Below are 19116 nucleotides of genomic sequence, written 5' to 3' on the forward strand. Positions count from 1 at the left end.
ATTTCTTAATATAATTTTTTCTCTTCATATTCTTTTATGTACTTTTTAATGCTGCACCCCACTGTAATGCAGTGATGTTCAATGTAGTAAGTAGTAAGAATTTTTAGTGGGTCCCTGGAAAATTCCCCAATTAAAAAAATTCCCCAATTATTTCTTATATTCTTCTATTTCTTCAATTGTAGTGTTAAACTCATTTGATGATTGTTTGGTATGGCGTTATAGTTAATGGACGTATATTAAATTAAATAAATAAAATTCCAAATCTGAAAAGGTCACATATCAATAAAAAATACCAGAGGAACTGAAGTTTTATTATTAACACAGATCAATCATGCCACATACCACTTCTAAATATTACTCTTCCTGTAACTGATGCCAATGTTTCTTTTTATTATTAACACAAACTAATCAAACAACAGAATAACAACAAATTATGATTCACAAATATGTAGATCTATTAAGTAAATGTGTCCGTGACACAATTTGCATTCTGGCTGGTAGCATTTTATTTTATTTCATTGTCTCCTCGCCTCCCCTGCTCCACCACTTTACTCTTGCTTCCTCTTTGTCATGTTGTTCTGCACCTTTTTTTTTTTTTTTTTTAATCAGAAGCTGGTCTAATGTGGTCTATGTCCCCAAGAATTAAGTGGAATCACCCTTTACACATATGGCATATCAGCATTGTTTATTTACATGTGTTGACACTTTAGAGAAGTTCTTTCTGACATTAGCTCTGTTGTCAATGAAAAGGGGGCCCTGCAGAAAAAGCCTTAATGCAACTGTGTTCTGATACATAGATGAACCGCTTACACAACTGACATACTGTATCTCCTGCTGATGGGAAGTGTGAAATATTTGTAGTGTTTGCATACATAGAAAGGACAAGAGATTCAATCACAAGTGATCATTTGAAACACATGCAGAGACATATTCTGGCCAAGTGTACACTGACATACTTTGACCTGTTCACTTGGGATCACATCTGTATTAAACTCTACAGATGCTATCAAAGCAGTTTTATGTGTGCTGTGCCACACCCAGTCTCCATATGTCCATGAGAGAAGATTAAGTATGTGCAGACAACATGGTGGGGGCTTGCGTCAGTGAAGCAAAAAGACTCTTCTCCTTATTCATCATTTCTCTCCCCTTCTCTGCTGCCCCGTGTGAATTTCGCCTCTCAGCTCCCAAACTCTACCCACCCTGCAGACTCAGGCCTTTTATGGGTGCCAAGGCATTTACACGTTCATCTCAGCTCATGAATAATGAATAGGACCCTCATTAATTAATAAAGACCTCTTGTGCCTGTGCAAAGCTGGAGAGAAAACATACTTAATTACACTCATATTTCAGAATTGGTGAAAACTAATTTGAGTTTGGTATTTATGAATAAAAGATGGCGCGTAACGAACAACGGGTGGAGATGTAGGAACAAGGCCCTTAAATATTTACTAAACAGCTCAAACTCACTTAACAGATTTGCTAGGTGCCAGGGGATAGATGGCTCTATCAAAAACCACACGACTTACACAGATATTTAACACACACACATGCTCATATTTAGCAACTGTTTGAATGAAAGGAACATAAAATCTAAAAGTAGAGTAAGAATAAGTCATATCCTGTACTCAAGTCAAAGTAGCCATTCTGCTATTTAAAAAATAAATCAAAATACAAAACACTGACAGATCCAGAGGCAACACAATGTTAATATTTTCTTTCCTCTAAGTAGATGAAAAGGCAAGACAAATAACAGAAGAGATATTCAAAGGAAAAGGGAATCTTTTCTTTAAAGTGTGTAAGTGCATGACTGCTTTTTTGACTTAATAGCATGTTTGCCATTAAAAGAAAAGGGCATTTAGTCTGAGCAGAAGAGTGTGTGATCAGTGCAGCACGACATCAGTTTCTGTCTGTTGTCACTCTCCAGTGGTTCCTCAGAGTGTGCCTCTCATTAACGTCCACACACCACAAACACACAGAGAGCAGGACAGACTCAGGCAAAATATTTACCCAACAGCTAAATGTTGATTTGACTTTCTCTGACGAGTGAGGTGTGGGGCAGTTCAGGGCCTTAAAATTTGACTGATATTTTTCTTATATCTCCCTCCTCGATACAAATCAGAGCTTATTCATCTTCTAAAAAACTGTCATCCTCTCCCTTCTCATTAGTCAGTTAAAAAAAAGACTAAGAGACTGAAGGGATGAAGAAAAGGATGAGATTTAAGAGTGAATGGTAGATAAACAGGAAGGGAGGGGATCAGGGTTGGGAAGTCAGAGGAAATAGAGGTGGAGGGTTACACGGCCTTGTCTTTCAAATACCACAATCGGCTGTCAGCCAGCTAGAAAAGCAGGTAAGGTGGACACGCATGCGGTCTCTAAGCCATATATGAGCTTTAACATGTATGCAAATGGAAAGGCTGTCACTCAAATGGCTCCCAAAAGGGCCGGGAGTGGGTAATTACCAAGCATGTCCTCCATGTTAGATTACATGTTGCTGTTGGCCATAAGTATCCCCCAGGAACCAGCTTGACAGATCCCTGCTAACCACTCACACACACATAAATATATATTTATATACTCACACACAGTAGGCCAGACAGCCAATTTACCCTATAGCAATATAAATGTTAAATAAGGCTACTGCTACTTAAAAACAGGAGCAAATACACAGTCCAGCCCAAGCAACGTTTGTTAAACAAGACTGATTATATTCTCTTCTAACAGAAAATTACTTCGGAGGGAAAACAAAAAAACAAAATGGCTCACTATACATATCTCATCAGAAAAAACTCCTACTAGTCGCCTCAAATTTTGAATTATAAGTTTGTTTTCTGTTCCAGCTCACAAAGCTTGTTTAGTAATAGTGATTATAATGAGAGGTTTAAGAGATTCAGTTCTTGTCACCAGCACTGATTTGGTAGATTTGTACCTTGATCTTAAAATATTGCATCTGAATTATCTGATTTACCTTCCTTGTTTGAAGACCAGCTTTGATTATGGCACTGCAAACAGAAGAGAAGGCTGAAGAGTTAAAGATGAGGCAATGAAACTGGCAAAATTATGTTTTTTTCAAGCAAAATAACTGTTCACAAGCTTAGGAGAAAGGATTTGAGCAGTTATCTTGATTTTTGACTGAAAAGGTGTGACTGACTGGATTTGCATTACTCCCTACCCCTCCCTCTGCCCCCACATTCATTAATTGAAAAGGGTTCTTGGAAAACATGCAAATTTAATGAAGCTCCTCAGAGGAGGGATTTGGGAGTTGTTCAGCAAATTACCTGCTTGTTAGCAAAGGGTCATTGAGAGTTATGGCTCCAAATACAGCCAGAAGAAGCATAGTTATTATTCTGAATACAGCTTAAAGAGAAAAGCAATTGACCTTGAGCACCATTAGTGGATAATAATTAAAAAGATTAGGAAAACAACAGTAGATACTTAGGAGTAAATGTGTTTGGAAGTAAAAGAGCAGCCTCAACAACAGTGTTTGATTGTCAGGAAATCTAAGTAAAACCGCTTTTTTAAAAGCCATGCTCTGCATTTTAGTGAGGGTCAGACTAGGACAATACATTTGTGGCAGCTCCCTTAGTGACGGCTCATTATGCTGCATTTGAATTCAAGTACTTTTTTTTTTTAACTTTCATGCTCTATTTCATCTCAAACTGTTAAAGTGGTCAATGCCCCTGCAGGTGGGACAGTGACCTTCTGATAATGAGACTATGTGATGTTGGTGATGTGGACAATGTGGCAATATTGATCAAAGCACTGATGTGTAGCAGCTATATATATGTGTGCACAAAGTCTGTGCACAAAGGGATATGCACATAATTATACGAGTCACGGGCCGTCCCATGGGAAATAAAGCAATATCAATCAAGACAGCACATTTATGGTAAAGAGCAACAGGGGTCTAGTTTCATTAGAAAAATGTCACAGATTTACTGATTATTTTAAAAAAGCTGACAATTTGAAAAATTTGAGAAAGGCTGAACATGTGATATGACATGTGAGTGAAATGAGTGCTGATACATGTGTGAATGTGTGATATATGAAAACTGGAACTTTATGGAAGGAATGCATCAGATATGTAGCTAAGGTGACATTATTGACAAAAAAACAGTTCTTCAAATTTATGAGTACTATCACCTCTCAGATTTTCTCCCCATATTTCAGCAAAGTACAATGCCAAAATCCAATTTCTTTGAACCAATCATTCATATAACCCGGCTGAATGTCTACAGTTAATCTGTCACACAACTACAGGCCAGTGTGAGGTTTTAGTGCGCCCTAAAATGTGTTTTTGAGCGGTAAACAACATAGTATTACCTAAATATGATGAAAACCAACTATACTGTTGAGAACGTTTAGCAATTTTTAATTTCTTTAAAAAACAGGATTTTGTGGGTCAAAAATGGCTCAAAACGTCCACTACAAGGTAAAACCATGTTTTGTTTTTTGTGATGTAGAGCCGTACTGATGCTTCTCTTAGTCATAAGAAAATTCTAAAAAACAGATGTGACCTTATCTGGTACAGATTTGCTAGTTTCAGACTTCTATTCTTTCACAGTTTCTGATGAAATATTCCTCCAATGGGACGGATTTGAGTTTTTGAGGGAAGTAAAAGTAACACTGGACTTTTACTTATTCTTCACCTGTTGATCCTCATCTGGTGACAAACAGCAGCTCAAATGTAGCAGCAGCAACTTACAGCAGCACTTCCTGCAGCTGCCAAAACCTGCCACGAGTCTCCACAGCTTACCAGAGCTGTTGGAGCTGCTGACAGGCCAGCGTAACAGCACTAACGCCTCAGACTGACATGTTTCAGGACCACATTGTTCATGTGTAATTGAGGAGATTCAGGAGGCGAATAGTCTTCCACCTCAAAGACAGCTATGTGGCGTAGCTGCTTTGTGAATCTCGCTTTCCATCTACCTAGTGGCTGCTGAGCTGTTGCCTATCATTCTATCATTTCCTGACCCGCCCAGTTTCCACCCACTGATCTAACCCCCCCCCCCCCCCAACCCTTGCTGTTTCTGGCATTTTTTTAAATATGGCAGTGGGTGGAGTTATGCAAAAAATAGGGGATGTAGTTACACTTCAATAAAGAAGAAGAAACCTCATTAACCACTAAAATGATGTTCAAACTGATTGACTTAAACAGTAACAAATCAATGAAGTGGATTAATACCAGGAGAAATTAGGAGCTGTGTGAGACAGGTCAGCTCTGAGTTTGATGTTTGAACTCTGACCTCTTAGCTGGTTATAACTGGTTATGCTAAAATCAATGACATGATATAATTACAAGTCAAAGACATCTGGCCACATCATTTTGTGACTGAGTTGCTAAATTACACAAATTAATGAATTCACCTGAACATTTTCTCAAGAGCATAAATGTTTAGCAACATGCAAATAAGCAGCAATACATCTGTAGTTCACTATATAAAAGTGCTATGACCATTTTTATTATAGCACATGGCTAAGATAGTTGAGCTCTAAAATATTACATTACATTGAACAGCTGAATACAAACAATATGCAAATGCTTCGGAAAATTCATGTTCACAAACACCTGGCTACTGTAACAAGTGGCAATATGAGAAACATAAAAACACAGATTATTTAAACAAAGAAAAAACTGGTTTTCTATTACAGCTGCAAAGGCAATGTTTACAATATACCAGAGGATACATGGAATCTTTCTCTTTGAGTAATTACATTTCTCTTCCCAAAAATTATCCAACTGTCAAAACTCCATATACGAACAACAGGTAACAAATGCAAAGACATACACGTTTTCATACAAATGAATTTATTCACATATGCATGTAAACACAACATTTTCAAGACAGTGAAGAATAGTGGGCCATTAAATTTGCAGACATCCTCCTCCTCAGGGAAACACTTTGGAAAGAGGGCTCACATGCAATAATTGAAGCAATCTGTCCGAATCCCACAGGAAGTTACTGCCAAATCTATGCACATACACTGACACATAAGGATATGTTCAGGCAGGGCTGTATGTGAGCATGCATATGTACACTCATAGAAAATACACAATTTCCAGAGTTACACGCGACACTATGCCTGCTGTATTTGTTTCTTACAAGCTACCTTTTGTGGCACATTGCTGAAAGACACACATCTACGCTATCTGCCTCCAGGGTGTAAATGAAACAAAGGAAAAGTGAAAGTGAGGAAGCAACATATCAGTGATTCTTCACTTTCACTACAAGAAGTTATTAAACATTATCACCTCTGCTGAGTACAGCAAAGCTTTCAATATATTATGTAGTGGTGTGAACTGTCTAATCTAAGATGAACATAAATCGGGCCCTATGTTGTTTTATGCAGTTACTAATGGGCTACTTTATTTGCATTTTGTGCCCATCAAAGTTTTACTTTTGACCTTGTGGTAGAAAAATTAATTACCAAGAGTCTGGATGAGTGAAGTTTAACAAAGTATGTTATAGAAAAGAAAACTAAAGACTTGTACAAGGACAGCATCACATCTGACTCGCAAGTGGTCGAAGGAGGCTCTGAAGAGCAAAAAACAAAGGAAAGTTGTTGTTGTTAGGGGAGCCAAAATGACCAGATAAGACAGTTTGCTTCTTTCTCATAACAACTGGTCTTATCCTGTAAATGTCCTGTCTTCATACAACCCAGTTTCTCCTACACTGCTCCCAGTCAATAGTCAGAGTCTCTCAAGGCATCACTAGTACTCTGATAAATTCATACTTATATCCCCAGAAAAAGATAATGCATAAAGATGGATAAAAATGGTTAAAGACTATAGTGATTATAATGAAAAATGTGTAAGAAATGTAATGAAGATTAATGAAGTGAATAATAAAAAGATGATTAAGGAATAATCAAGAATAAGGAAATTTCTTCTACAACCTACTGTACACTTTTTCAATAGCTGGAGATTTTCAGCCACCATTCTCTCATCCATGCAAATGTGTTTTTATACTACTGCTAGATTTTAATGACCTGTCACACTAAAACAACCCAATGAGACAATTTTTTCCTCCAAGTGTCCGTGAAGGATGGTAACAGCCAAACAGGAATTAAACTTTTTAATAGATTTAGGAAATTTGGTTTTAGTCTAAGTGGGCTGCTTAATGGTGGTTCTCTTGTATAATTACTCAGTAATAATTGCTTAGCATTTATTTATGTGCAGTTTCATGCACTTAAAGACACTTGACAGTGGCTAAAGATAATGAACAGCTGAAAATGTACATTTCATTTATTTATCACAATTTCTAAAGAGTATCAATCATTTCGTCTGGGTCATGCCAACACTTTCAGGAAAAACAATGCATTTTTTTAGTGAGGTGTAAGGTTGCTGTGACTTTTGTCCATGTCTGAATGTGTAATGTGTATGTGTCACCCAAATCCTCGGCTTCCTCTTCTCCTTCTCTACTCCAAGGCCTCTCCTTCTCTTTAGGTGGCAATTTACAGCCATCCAGAAAATGAGTTCTTCTGGATGCCCACGTCACCACACTCTATCACACTCCTCCAAGTGATGTGTTACCAGGGACACTCCTACAATATTGCCCATAAAACTGCTCAGAGGACGTATATTAATGTAGCAGCAGACTGGCTCCAGTCCTCTGAAGGACAGAGGACGTCTGTGCCCTTAAATTAAACACCCATGGACAACACTTGGAGGAAAAAAGTCCTTGTATCAATCAGAACAGGAGTGCCATGGCAAGAAGGTGCATTATTCACATTTTGCACAGTCAATACAGGTGTGTTTCAGTTACACCAGAATTTTTATGACTTTGACTTAGGATTGGAGAATTTGTGTCAAAGCCACATTTTTCGGAAATGCCTATTCATACAAACCAAGATGGTAAACTAAAGGTGACAGAAAAGAGACACAGTTTCACAACCAAATTTTAACCTCAAGATGGGCTCAGCTTAGATAAGAAAGCCCATTCCTGTTGAATTCCTCCACTAAACTCTGAGAGAAGTTCTCAGGAAGATGATGTTTGCACCGTTTCAGTCCTGTACAGCTCTCTTTATGTCTAAAATTCTAGAGAAAATAGTTTCAACATAACTATGTGCCCGTTTGAGCAGAAACAATCTGTTTGAATCATTTCAGTCGGGATTTAGAGCTCATCATAGCACAGAGACAGCACTGGTGAAAGTTACCAATGATCTTCTCATTACCACAGATAAAGGACTCCTCGCTGTACTTGTTAGAGCTCAGTGCTGAAACTGATCACAACATTCTGTTACAGAGGCTTGAACATCTTATTGGGATTAAAGAAACTGCTTTCGGTTGGTTTAAGTCAAATTTATCTGATATATTTCAGTTTGTTAATGTAAATGATGAGTCTTCCTCATGCATCAGAGTAAGTCATGGAGGTTCTCAGGGTTCTGTACTTGGACCAAAACCTTTCACATTATAAATGCTTCCCATAGGTAATATCATTAGACAGCATGGCATAAACTTTCATTGCTATGCAGATGATACTCAGATCTACTTATCCATAAAGCCTGATGAAACCAATCACTTTGTTAGATTTCAACGATGCCTTAAGGACATAAAGACCTGGATGACTCAGACTTTTCCTCTTCTAAATTCAGACAAGACTGAGTTTGTTGTCTTTGGACCTGGAAAAAATTAGGGCAAAATGGTCTAGGCATTAATTTGGCTTCCACTACTACAGCGAGGAAACTTTGGAGTTATTTTTGACCAGGAATTGTCCTTTGGCTCGCATTTAAAACAGATTTCTATTTCTTCCTCGCATGTAATATTGCAAAAATCAGGGGCATCTTATCTCAGAGTGATGCAGAAAAACTTTTTCATGCTTCTGTTACTTCAAGATTGGACTACTGCAAATCATTATTAATGGGCTTTCCCAAATATGCCCTGAAAAGTCCAAAATGCTGCAGCGAGGGATCTGATGATAACTAGTAGAAGAGGTCATATTTCTCCAGTTCTCCAGTTTTAGCATCTAAATGACCAGGCTCCAATCTATATCAAATATCTCATAGTTCCATATGTTACCAACAGAGGCAAGGCAAGTTTATTTATGTAGCACAATTCAACAACAGGGTGGTTTAAAGTGCTTTACAGAAAACAAGAAGCATAATTTAACAATAAAAACAAAAGAAAAGGGAAAAAGAAAGAACATTGGATAAAAACAATATTAAAACATCAAGTTTAAAAATTAAAGTTTAAAAGAAACAGATGCAGATTTGGACTTTTAAAAATAAAAACTACTGAAACGCAGCAGAGAACAGGTGGGTCTTTAACTTGCATAGAAATTAATTAGATTAGATCTAATTAATTAATTAGAGTGTTTTAGCTGATCTGAGGCTTTCTGGGAGTTTCTTCCAGACATGTTGAGCATAGATGATAAACTGAATGCAGCTTCTCCATGTTAGCCTCTGACTCTGGGAACTGATAAGATACTGGAACCAGGTGACCTGAGGGGTCTGGTAGGTTCATACTAGGTCAAGAGGTCACTGATGTATTTTGGTCCTAAACTATTCAGAGCTTTACAGACCAGAAACAGAACTTTAAAGTCTATACTCTGATGAACAGGCAGCCAGTGTAAAGATCTCAGAGTTGGGCTGATATGATCCACTTTCTTGGTCTTAGTGAAGACACGAGCAGCAAAGTTCTGAATAAACTGCAAATGTCTAAATCATTTTTAAAACACTGTTACAATAATCAAGCCGACTAAAGATGAAAGCATGGACTAGTTTTTCCAGGTCCTACTAAGACATCACATCTTTAACCCTTGATGTATTCTTAAGGTGATAGTAGGCTGATTTTGTGATTCCCTTAATGTGTTTTTCAAAGTTCAGACTGCAGGTTTACTTGTGGTTCCCAGAGTCTCTAAGAGTACAATAGGAGGCAGAGCCTTAGGCTATCAGGCCCCTCTCTTATGGTACCAGCTCTCAGTTTGGGTTCAGGAGGCAGACACCCTCTCTATATTTAAGATCAGCCTTAAAACCTTCCTTTTTGATAAATCTTATAGATAAGGGTGGTTAGACATCCCTTAGTTATGCTGGCATAGGTTTACACTGCTAAAAGATGTTCCATGATGCACTGAGCACTTCCTTTTCATCTCTTTGCTCCTCATCTTCCATGTATAAGCAAATGACAGTACTGGCATCATGACCATATTTCTCTTCTCTCAGCAGGTCTTCATGGCTAAAAGGTGCATTGTCTGTTGGTCTCTCTTTCCTGTCCTCTCCACCCCAGCTGGTCGAGGAAGATGGCTGCCGTCCGTGAGCCGGGTTCTGTCGGAGGTTTTTCCTTCTTGTTAAAAGGGAGTTGTTCCTCTCCACTGTCGCCCCTTGCATGCTCAGAATGAGGGATTGGATTGAAGTCAAGATTCGATGCAATCTGTTGGTTTTCCTTTATCAGACTATTATTTATTATGAATTGGCTTGAACTGATTTGTCAGTAAAGTGCTCTGAGATTAAATTGTTGTGAAATGGTACTATACAAGTAAAGCTGAACTGAACTGAAATGATGGAGATGTGAGTTGTGAACTGCAACAGGGCCCAGTGAGCATGTTTGCATAAGTGTCTATATGCTTTTTGTGAGGAGCACTCCTCAACCAGCTAGAGCGTGACTGGCTGACTTTGATAAGGTCAGCCTCAGGGGCCCTTATTGTCATACAATTGTGGCCTCCTGCCACCGCCACTGTCATAAGCACTGGCACACTACAGCTCTGTGGTTTTACACTTACACACAACAAACACATGTACACAAACACAAATACTAAGGAAAAACACAATCCTTGTAAGCTGACACACACTCAACAGTAAATGTGTTTGCTGGCAGACAAAAAAAGCCAGTAAATCTGTTTGCTGAAGTGGATATTGTCTAACTGGCAGCTCCACTTCAGCAAAATCTCCCTGCTGAATTTATTTCTGTCTCTTTCTGTCCATAAAAGTCTGCCTGAAAGACTTTTGTGTCCTCCCAAGAATTCATTAAGGGATGTTTGTATGTACTGCCAAAATGTATAATTTTGTCATGGCTTTATAAAACAATCACATTTAATTTGCAACTTCTTCAAAGTTTTGAAAGATTACATGAGAGAAATATTTAGTTCATATAATTTTCAAATCAATCTGATCAGACATTCCAGCTGGCATGCTTACATGGACGCTAGATAAAGTGATCCTTGTATTTACATGATGGACAGATTTGGTAAATGGTATATGGCCTATACTTATATAGCGCTTTTACCCAAAGCCATCCTCTACAAGTACGTCACATTCACACACTGATGGCGGAAGCTGCCATGCAAGGCGCTCAACTACGACCCATCAGGAGCAATTAGGGGTTTGGTGTCTTGCGCAGGGACACTTCGACATGAGCTCTCTGGGCCACCTTGGGCTATAGGGCGACCACCCTACTCACCGAGCCATGACGCTCCACAGAGTTAATATGATCACAATGCTTTTCCAATGCGCAATACCCACTATTTCAGAAGTATTTTCGTTTTTTATTTTGAGCCTTTTGACTGTCAAAATGCTCAATAATCCTCAACTCTTTCAATTTCTAATAAAAATGTTTTAGCCGCCACAGTCCTGTTCTGTTTTACAGCAGCCATTTTTTAAGTCTTGCCTGAAACTCATTACATCGCGTAACCCCCGTGTGGTTCAAGCATGCGCTGAGACAACACACATCACAAAACGATCGGAATGAACGTGTACGTGGTTATTTTTTCCTGCTGATCTGATCGTGAAAAGGTTTAAATCCTCCCATCTTGATCGTATTGAAAAATCTTTCTGATCAAGGCTGATCGGTTTACATGACACATTTTGATTCTGATTGGACGTTCGATTGGATCAATATTACACCATGTAAACGCAGCTAGTTTTGTTTACAAGTTTTGTTTGTTTTTAATAACATTTAACCATTCCTCATGAATAAGAGTATGAAATATCATTAATAAATTCACAAAAGGTAAATTTCTCAAAACCTTATGTATTGTGGAGCTGTGTTGCTGACTTTGTATACGGTAGAGCTACACCAAGCCTCCCTTGTCCACCGCCACTGGTCCTCACCAATAGTGGCCAATTGCATTTTGACTGACTATCAGCTTGTAGCTGTAAATCTCTAGCCAAGATAAGTAGAAGGAAAGACAGCTAAGTTACATGGTGTTTTCAGCAGTGTGAGATGGAGAAACTGATGAAGAAAGAGCCAGAAAAAAAAAGATGAGTGCTGGCTTCAAACACATGAAGCTTGATCTCATTATATTTCTAACAAAGAGTAAAATTTTGAGAAGCACAGCAGAAAAAGAAGAAGAAAAAAAAACTACAAAATCATCCATTTTTACACTATTGTAGTTTTTTTTTTAAAATGCCTTGAAAAGCTATTTACTCTTCTAAATGTCTATTATTGTGGAAACAACACAGTGTCTTACTATTGTCTCTATATAATATCATATCAAAAAAGGAAAAACATTCTGTCTTGTTCAGAATGTGTATATATCTTTATCACACCCACCCTCGGGGGAAGGGTGGATCTGACCAATCGCTCACACATTTTCCAGTGAGAGGATGAAGCACTGAACGAGAGGATGGAGACATTTCCTTTAATTCTCAACAGGCTAAACACACTCACATTCACACCTACAGGCCATGTTGAGCAAGGCAATTATGATATAAACACACACACTAAGTCTGTTCCCAGTTTAACCTCTGGATGACAGGATGGACCTTAGACATCCTCTCCTGGGCTTAGACGGGGAGAACACCGCCCATGATGTCAGCTGATAAGCCTCTCTTAAGCTTTCTGGTTCAATATGGAACAACATTACTAGATAAGTTTATGACTTCTATGTCTGGGGTAGACACGTGGCAGCTTTAAAAGGTTGCAGCCAGTATCACAAGGCCATCAAGCTGCAGTTTTTCTTTCTTGCTCTTTTTACTTTGCTCTTTACTGTCCTGCACAACTTACATGCACGCACATATGACTTACAGGAAATTGACGCAGCCAGTGCCGGGTGGTGGGGCGATCCAGACAAAACTAAAGCTGTTGGAGGGCTGGGGACTGACGTGAGACGCCACCACGCTGCAGACAAATTGGGTTCCTGCAAACTGACGATTTGGCATCACACCTGCAGAACAGAGAGGGAGATAATAAGTAAAAGTTTAAAAAGAACATCTGAGAGATTAATGAGAGAGAGTTTAATGCTGTTAGCTTTATTATACCGGCAAAGACATTACTAACAAAGTCAACATTTTACAGTATATTGCTTGCACCTTCATATATATATATATATATATATATATATATATATATAAGAGGTCAGTGTACTGTCAGGGGCCTCCCATTAAACATTCATGATCTATACTGTCAGGAAACCACACCCCAAGACAAGCAATTACAAAAACTCACATGTGGTTTAAAGATTCAAGCCATGGGCTTCTATAGACGTACTGTTTTCCAGCTGGTCTTTCAAAAAAAAAAAAAAAAAGAAAAAAAAAAAAAACAAAACAAAACAAAAAAAAAAAACACAAACAAACACAAAATTGTAAGATTGGGTTTTCACTTGCAGCTCCCGTGGGTAATGTCTAGAAATATTTCACAGCTATATGCATATGCCTTAAGTGCTGGTGTTACCAAAGCACATAAAATTGATTAAATTCACTGTGATGGCTTGCCAATATGACCTAAATGATGTGTGTTCAAGCCAATTTACACCATTTTACCATGAAATAAAATAGTATAAAATTCAGGATAAAACAAAAAAATGTGCCTTAGCAAAGACGATTTTTAGCACAGTCAGAACAACCCACACGTATAAAATCAAAATAGTACAATAATACTGAGTCAGACAGGGTTTACATATAAGATTAAAGTTTTTTCTCACCTTGTTTAATATAATGCCATTCTGGTACTTTATAAGCATACTTTAGTTTACTTTCTCATTTCTCATTTACTGACGTCCATCCTCCCTCTCCTCTGTTCTTTGTGTCTTTCTTTCTTTAATACTATATGGTTTTCTCAATGCTCTCCATCTTTACTTCATGTGAGCTGACATTTCATAACACTGCTTTTATTAACGAGCACCTGTGTGGTTGTATCTTTGGAATGACATCATGTCACAATTTTTCCTTTATATCCCAGAGGGCAAGGGCAGGACATCACCGGACCCATAGTCACTCCAAACATCCAGAACCATTTAATAATTTACTGTACCTGTAAATGACTTTGTTGTGTCAGTAAAGAGGCATCCAAGCTGTGCAATGACTATCACAAGCATGAGTACAATCAGGGTATGCATTTCTCGAACAGATAAGTATTTGTCACAAATCTACAACCGTAAATCAACATACTGTGGTCCAGTGCAGACAGAGCAAACACAGTGAGCCAGGGAACTGTTTCAGATATCGTGTGTCCCCCCCCTTCTTAATAAAAATGCTCTTCACTGAAAATATGATCTCAAGTGATTAATAACACTGAAACTTTAAAAATGAATATATTTAATATTTCAGAATAAGGAATGTACAACTCACATGCAGTGTTTGTCCCAGTGTGTGTGTGTGTGCCTAAAAAGCAATTATTTAAAAGAAATAATTCCACCCACTTTTCACCGTAATAAATCTGACCTCCCAGATTACATCTATAAATATGCACAATGTTTCTGCATGTGGTTTCCGTTTGACTAAGCCAGCTGTATTTGAAAGTGTGTGTATTTGTACTTGTGTTCATTTGTGTCATTGCTTTAAATTGATGGTTGTTTGTGTGCCAGGATACAAACAAGCCTAGTGATCATTGCTATTGGGTAAACAAGCTTGCTTTTACATTAAGCACCAGTCATTGAATGAAGGTCTTCTTTAATACAGGAATTGTGCATTATTTTCATGGAGTATAGAAACATCAAATCCTTTGACTGAAAATTGAAGTGAAAAATCACCAAGGCTACATTGTTTGTGGTATTTTCACATATGCACATGCGGTGTGTGGTCCCATGGGTCAGATTTATGAGGTGTCGAGAAAAGAAGCCTTTAACCATGCTAATGAGGTGCTGGTTTGCAATAACAGAATGGGATGTAATCACCCACTAATAGTGCCTGTGCTCCAATCACCTTGTCTACAACCTTTCTGCATAATGGCTACGATTTATCCTAGGCACAACCAAACATATAAACATTCATACAAGGATAAGTGGCAGCAGCTGAATGATCACTGAAGTAAACATTGAAAAAAAAAAAAAAAAAAACACACAGACACACACACAAAGTGTGCTATTTTGTGCATATGCCACACAGATGCTTATATCAAATAATCTTTATTTACAGCAGTTTCATCTCTAGGGTTCATTGCGACAAATGCTAAAACATTGTCAGAGTAACAGGCCTTTGTCTGTTGAAGAAAATGATGCTATGCTTCATCCACAATTTCAGGATCTAAAACTTTGTGCTCAACTCATGAATAATAAAAACTAACAGTCAGATGCTAAAAATCGTTCTTTATTATTTAAGTAAAATGAAGTGAAACTTACCTCAGAAATATACTGTATATGATCAAGAAGTACACACATTTTTCCACATCATGTTCCTCTTACAGAAGGGATCTCAAACTCTGGTTCTTAAGTCCTGCAGGTTTATATATTTCACTATTTTACCACACCTGACTGAAACTGGATCATTGTGTAGAACTTCACACGAAGCTGTTGGACACTTTTAACTTGAGAATGGTGTGTTGAAGAATGGAAACACTTAAAGCCTGCAGGACAGTTTCAGTTTGAGATCCTTGTCTTAAAGCAATACTATTGTACTTTCACAGATTTTCATATTGTGGAGTGAAGGCTCCACAATATGAAAGGCTAGTGAAGGCTAATTTGGCAATCCATCTTGCATCTTGTCTCTTCTCTAAACTCTCTTCGTCTCTTCTCTAAACTCTCTTCAGCCAGTAAAAGTCAGTGCCATGTTGCCTCTTATCTTATCTCTTGCTCTGCCACTTTCTCTTTTTCTTTTTTTAGTTTTCTTGGATAAAGTCCAATTGCATTTCTTTGCTTAATCAGCCACGGTGCACATTCAAAATGGCCTTAGATGCTGGCATGTGCCATGAAGCAAAATAGAGATGTCATGTGATGGATGGGGAAAAAAGTGTGGTTTCTCAGCCTTGGGACACTACACAGCAATGATGGCTTCATGAGTGTGCATAATAAATGTCAGTGAGCCATCAAAACCAGTCAGAGGCACGAGGTTATGAGGTTGGAAAGTTATGTAGTGCTGCTGTAAAATTATTCATTAATATCCACATTTTTCTTTATTTAATAAAAGAGTTTTATATTTGTTTTTAATCTTTGTCACCATTTATAAATTACGAGGGCTAAATTGTTGGCAATTTCTTCTTGCTAGATGCTTACAATATGTAATCATTATCAAAATATCAGTCAGTGATAAAATGATTTTTCATTTCATGATTTTCTAGACAAAACTTTTCTTTGCTGGTGAACGCTTTAGATAACCCCAGCTGGTTCAATCTTCTAACAGCAAGCTCCATGTGTTGTTCCTGCTTATTTAAATAACTATATCAACTCAATCTGTGCTGAGCCAAGGTAACATTCAAAGAAAAATATGTTAACATTTGTATATGTTTTTTTTTGTCTTTTTATCCCTCCTCTGACACACACAAGTGGCGTTTCCCAAAAAGTTAACTTACATATTTACTGCTTCCGTTATAACAATCAAGCCAACCACTTTGGCACGTATTGTATAATTTTGTGGCAGAAAGGAGAAGAAGCTCCATTAATATTTCTCACTACATTTCCATGACACCATTTGAGAATTCCTGCAGATATGCATTATACAAGCGTAGCTCTGAAAGGCACTATAAAAACAAACTGGAAAACAGAAAGAACAGAGGTGATGAAACTGAGCAGAAACCCATGCAGAGGTGATGGAAAAAGGAGAAAGTGTTATGAGGAACAGCAAAACAAACAAAAAAAAAAAAAAACAAAAAAAAAAAAACTAATGAAAAATGTTCTGATGTCTTCTGTTGAGTAATCGTTGTACTATTTAATAGTTATTCTTTAAACAATCAGCAGCAGACACCTGAACATCCTATTATGATCACTTCAATAGTCATTTTACCAGCTTTCAAGGCACGCTAGACTAGCTGCAGTTTCCATCCTAAGCATCAGGCATCGCTAGGGGTACTTATAGCTCCAGAGGAAGCGCAGTCGTCTTCCAACCGTCGGTGGATCGATTCCAGGCTTTCCCTGACTACATGTCGAAGTGTCCTTGGGCAAGACACTTAACCCCAAGTTGCCTCCCGATGTGCCTATCAGGATATGAGTGTGTGTGTGAATGGGTGAATGTGATGTATAGCGTAAAGCGCTTTGAATGGTCAAACTAACTGGAAAAGCGCGATATAAGTATATAAGTCTATTAGTGAGAAAGTGACAAGTCCTCAATGCAGAAAAAACAAAAGAAGAAACCTTACAGGAAGTACATACACAACGGTAACTACAGCCAGGTGAGGGATGTGGACATCTTAGTGGTTTTGCTATGGAAGCATGTGACTCCAACTTAACTTCTACTTAATTCTAATTTGCCTACCAGATAATTGTTCTTTCGTGGAGGCTGTGTGTGAGGTTAAAGCTATCACATGCATGGTGCAGCAGCAAAATGTGAAGGTGTCTGTTTGTATATGTGCAACAAACAATTGACCCAGTGATTACATACTTAATGAGAAACTTGGTCCTTGGCAGTTGTGCATGCATCGGTGTCCGTGTCTTTATATAGCACATGTTGTATTCATTTTCATACTTTCTCACCACCTCGATCAGATGTTAAAGTTATCCGTTCAGAAATGTTGCAGTGACAACTTTCCGCTTCATGCTTTTCCGTTACCACAAGTGTCCAACTAATAGAGCTGTGCTTCTTCACTGGTCTCACAATTAGATTACAATGAGCTTGTCTACAATTCGATTCAATGATTCAGTTCAATTCAGCAATGCATCACTATGTGTTGCATCCTCATTTTTCTTTATCACTGCACATTGCTACTTTCTTCATCAGTGACATAAACCAGTCAGATAATTACAAACTCTCTGTTATATTTTTTCAGAAGTCAATCTGAATGTCCTGATATTGACAAACATGTACACAATGATGTTAGTGTCAACTTCATTATTCAGCCAAACTGTTCCGTTGCCAAAAAAATGAAGAAACATCATTACTATACAGTGACATTTTGTTATCAAAAGTGGTTGAGCAGCCCTGTAGTGGTGAGATATCTTGCAGTAAAACAATGTTTTGTCCCTTCAGTCTTTCCATAAGTTCAGACAGAATATGGAAGTTAAGAAGATGTTTTTCATGTTCTCCTTTATAACCAGAAAATATTTGCCCGTAAGTATTCTAGTCAATTTGTAATTGAACACAGAGAATACTGATGAGGTAAACATTTCTTGGACAAATTTGTCTTAATCCTTCCATTTGTGCATGCTAACAGCTAGCTTGTCAATTGTATTTTCCATAAGCATCAGCTAACTTATTTTGTTTTTTACATTTTCGTGTGTAATGTTACGTGATATCACTGAGACAATGTATTTTTAGTGAGATACTCAATGTATTTTATGTATGTTTGCTTTGTTTATAGTTTTCCTAAGTGAAGGTTTCAGAATCTGCCGAGCTGTTGCAGCCAAAATCGTGCCACACACCCAAGCGACAGCAGAATACATACACTGGGAGCCTTGTATCAAAAAGGCTCCTTTTGGCAAAGCAAATTTGTACGGCACAACACGGTCATCATTCTGCTGTCATTCTGATGCTGGGCAGAACAGGCTAATAAATAAATAAATAATAATTAAAAAAATTAATAAAAAAAAAAAAACAGAAGAAGAGTTATAGAGGGGTAAAAAGCCAAAGGTATGGTTAAAGGAAAGCAGAAAGCAGATGGGCTAGGGTGAAGATGAAAAGGCTGCCTGATGCACTCCAGGACACAGCAGCACTGGGACTTGACACTGCTCACTGAATTTCTATTCCCACTTGAAAAATACACTCAGGCATAAAAATGCAAATAACAATCCCGTATTCCTTTCATGTCTGGGTGTGGAGAGAGGAAGAAAAAAATCAGTATTATTCAATGTGATCCAAATCCCAAATGTTCCAGTAAAGCAA

At 37.9% G+C, this 19116-nt stretch overlaps 1 protein-coding gene across 4 annotated transcripts in view; it reads right to left on the reverse strand.

The window, feature by feature from the left end:
- reln (reelin) overlaps positions 1–19116 on the reverse strand; it is a 114730-nt gene that overhangs the window by 48159 nt on the left and 47455 nt on the right. For all 4 annotated transcript variants that reach the window (XM_041996338.1, XM_041996335.1, XM_041996339.1 and 1 more), the window contains exon 3: positions 12959–13097. In XM_041996338.1, the coding sequence (XP_041852272.1) occupies positions 12959–13097 (139 nt within the window). The remainder of the gene's footprint in view (positions 1–12958; positions 13098–19116) is intronic.

Source organism: Melanotaenia boesemani, chromosome 10 (assembly GCF_017639745.1).
Source record: "Melanotaenia boesemani isolate fMelBoe1 chromosome 10, fMelBoe1.pri, whole genome shotgun sequence".
NCBI classification, from domain to species: Eukaryota; Metazoa; Chordata; class Actinopteri; order Atheriniformes; family Melanotaeniidae; genus Melanotaenia; species Melanotaenia boesemani.